Source organism: Sinocyclocheilus anshuiensis, unplaced genomic scaffold (genome assembly GCF_001515605.1).
Source record: "Sinocyclocheilus anshuiensis isolate Anshui unplaced genomic scaffold, SAMN03320099.WGS_v1.1 scaffold796, whole genome shotgun sequence".
NCBI lineage: Eukaryota > Metazoa > Chordata > Actinopteri > Cypriniformes > Cyprinidae > Sinocyclocheilus > Sinocyclocheilus anshuiensis.
Window position 1 is genome coordinate 110,530 of NW_015557105.1, and position 3,400 is coordinate 113,929.

Below are 3,400 nucleotides of genomic sequence, written 5' to 3' on the forward strand. Positions count from 1 at the left end.
AATATGTTAAGTAAATACAGCACAAAAACAAAGTAATGATTAAACAAAGTCAAACATTAAAAAAATGTTTAAATAAAAATTAGAATTGAAAATGCATAAAATGTAACTTTAAAAAAACTAAATAGCAAAATTAAAGCTATAAAAATAGGTCAAGAATAATTTACTAATTAAAAACTATTACTAATTTTTTTTAAATTATAGTACAAAAGCAGAAAATGATGAAAAAATGTAAACATTTATTGATTCAAAAATGCACGAACAAAATATAGAATTAAGATGTAAATTCTAAAATTGTAACAACAAAAAAAAACATTTAAAAAATGTTTAAAAAAAAATGTAAATAACAAAATAAACACTTGAAAGCCATAAAATAGGACGTGAAATAATTTACTAATTAAATTGTAACTATAAATAAAAACAAATAATAGAGACAAAATACAAATTTAAATATTGATGTAAAAAGGTAAAAAATTTAATGATATAAAAAAGACAAAAATAGAACTGAAATTGCAAGACATAAACTAAGAATTGTTACTTTTTTCTCAGAATTCTGAGGTTACATCTTACAATTGTTTTTTTGTTTCCGTAACAGAATTAAAAATAAAGTTAATTGTGGCTTTTTACGTCAAAATTCTGACAATCTGACAAAATCTGACTGTGATATATAAGCAATTCAGAGTTTATGTGACAAACAATTGCAAGAAACAAAGAACTGTGCATATGAAGTGCACTGAGAATCCGCTCACCCTTTGGGATCCAGCAGGTCTCGGACTTTCTCGTTGTAGATCTCCTTGTAGGAAACCTCCACCTTGAAGGACTGGCTCTCATTCTGGTCTCTGGAGACTCTCTCGAACAGCGAGCAGCAGAGTCTGGGGATCAGGCCCGGCTGCTCTCTGTTGCCCATCATGGAGAAGGATTTCCCCGAGCCTGCCGAACAAACACAAGACATTTAACACAGGTGATGTGTCTCAGCCAGCAGACGTTGGTGAACCAGGGCAGGAAGGCAGAGGAAACAGACAATGTGCTGCGTCTGCAGAGGAAAGACTGTGATTGGAAACACAGACGCTTCCTGTTCATGTACGGAGAAATACATCAGATTCATATTTGTGACCCTGGAGCACAAAACAAAACAAGGGTCAATTTCTCGAAATTGAGATTTATGCATAATCTGAAAGCTGCATAAATAAGCTTTCCATTGATGTATGGTTTGTTAGGATAGGACAATATTTGGCTGAGATGCAACTATTTGAAAATCTGGAATCTGAGGGTGCAAAAAAATCAAAATATTGAGAAAATCATCTTTAAAGTTGTTCAAATTAAGTTCTTAGCAATGCATATTACTAATCATAAATTAAGTTTTGATATATTTACGGTAGGAAATTTACTAAATATCTTCACGGAACATGATCTTTACTTAATATCCTAATGATTTTTGGCATAAAAGAAAAATTGATAATTTTGACCCATACAATGTATTGTTGGTTATTGCTACCTGTGCTACTTATGACTGCTTTTGAATTTAATTCTGCTTTCAGTTACCATTACAGGTGATTTTCAGTTGAGGTGCCTGTGCAATATAAAATTATTTAAAATATTACAATTAACAGGAAATAATAACAAAATTTAATTAAATGTAAATAATTATTAAAATAATTAATAAAATAATAATTTAAAGATACATAAAAATTATGAAACAGGAAAAAATGCTTATTAATTATTAATGCTTTTTAAGTATTGTTAATTTTAATTATTATTCAAGTAATAAAAAATAAGAAAAAATATTTTTTCTGTTCTCGGTTTATTGCTTTTTTTAATGTTTAGATTAAAATCAGACAAAATATATTTCTTCTTTGAATACAAATAATTAATAAATAAAAATAAATACACATTCATACTGTTTCAGATCTTTGATGTATCTTATTTCTTCTTTTATTTTTAAATTGTTTTATGTAAAAAAAAATGCAATAAAAACAATTTCAGGTTTAATCTGAATATTTTACGATAACTAAAATGAGAACAACGATAAAATATAAAATGTAATTATCTTCATATACAAATAAATAAAGAAAAATAAATAAATACACTTTTTATGTTTCAGATCTTTAATGGATCTGTTATTTTTAAATTATTTTTATGTAAAGAAAAAAACAAAATACAATGTATCTTTTTTTCCAACTCTTAGTTTAAACATTTGAGACAATAATCAATATAAATCAGGTTTAATCTGGTTATGATGGCAAAAATTTGAAAAATATAACATGTAAAATGTCTCTTTATATACAAATAATTAATCAATAAAAATAAACACATTCTTCCTATGTTTCAGATCTTTAATCTTTATTTTTATTTTATTTTAAAATTATTTTTATGTAAAGAAAAAATAAAATACAATTTATCTTTCAACTCTTACTCTAAACATTTAAGACCAAAATAAAACAAACAAAAAAACTGAAAAAATCAGGTTGAATCTGGTTTTATGATTTTACGATGACTTTTTTTTTACTCGTCTAGGAAGAATTATCATTGAGAATAACAACAAAACACATCTGCACAAATCTCACCAATGAGAATTTGAGAGGACAAATGTGCATTAATTGTCATAAAACATCGTAATGTTTGGATGTATTTTTTTCATGCAAAATATTACTTCATGTCTTGCGGTGAAACGTGATTGGACGTGTTTTGGTGAGATTCATGTCTGCTGTAAATCCTGGTGTGCTTTTCTAGTGTGAACTCGATATGTTAGTGTGCTTGTTATCGTCTTGCAGGTCTGTTTAGAGTAATTACCGGCGCTCTTGTGACAAAGAGTGAGCATCTATTGAGGTCTTTCAGTCAAACGGATGTCCCTGTCACAAAAGAGCACACTATAACTGCACCTGTCTGTCCGTAGGCAAAGATGCAGGCGTTGTATCCTTGAAAGGCGTTTTCCAGTATTCCCTCCCCGAGGCTCTTGAAGACGACCTCCTGACCTGCAGGACAAACACATGCCATCATCACAAACATCGTCTCTCTCTCTGATTCCTGTACGGTACGAGAAAGAATCATTCGCAAAGGATTTGATTGCATTCAAATAGAAACCCCTTCCAAAAAATGTCCAAAATAATCCGTCTGAATACAAAAATGGGACTTCGATGCAAGTAAATTATATTCTATATTCTATTCATAATATTGGTAACACTTTACAATAAGGTGTCATTTGTTAACACTAATTAATGTATTAACTAACATAAACGAACAATGAACAATACATTTATTACAGTATTTATTCATATTTGTTAATGTTAGTTAATAAAAATACAGTCGTTTATTGTTTGTTCATGTTAGTTCACAGTGCATTAACTAATGTTAACAGACACAACTTGTGATTTTAATAATGCATTAGTAAATTGTGAAATTAATA

The 3,400-nt window shown here is 28.6% G+C and overlaps 1 protein-coding gene across 1 annotated transcript in view; it reads right to left on the bottom strand.

Moving 5' to 3' along the window:
- Window positions 1-3,400, bottom strand: part of kif13a (kinesin family member 13A) — a 90,428-nt gene that overhangs the window by 59,098 nt on the left and 27,930 nt on the right. The window contains exons 5-6 of the mRNA XM_016472625.1: window positions 2,877-2,969; window positions 747-927 (exon numbers count right to left, since the gene is read on the bottom strand). Of these exons, the coding sequence (XP_016328111.1) occupies window positions 747-927; window positions 2,877-2,969 (274 nt within the window). The remainder of the gene's footprint in view (window positions 1-746; window positions 928-2,876; window positions 2,970-3,400) is intronic.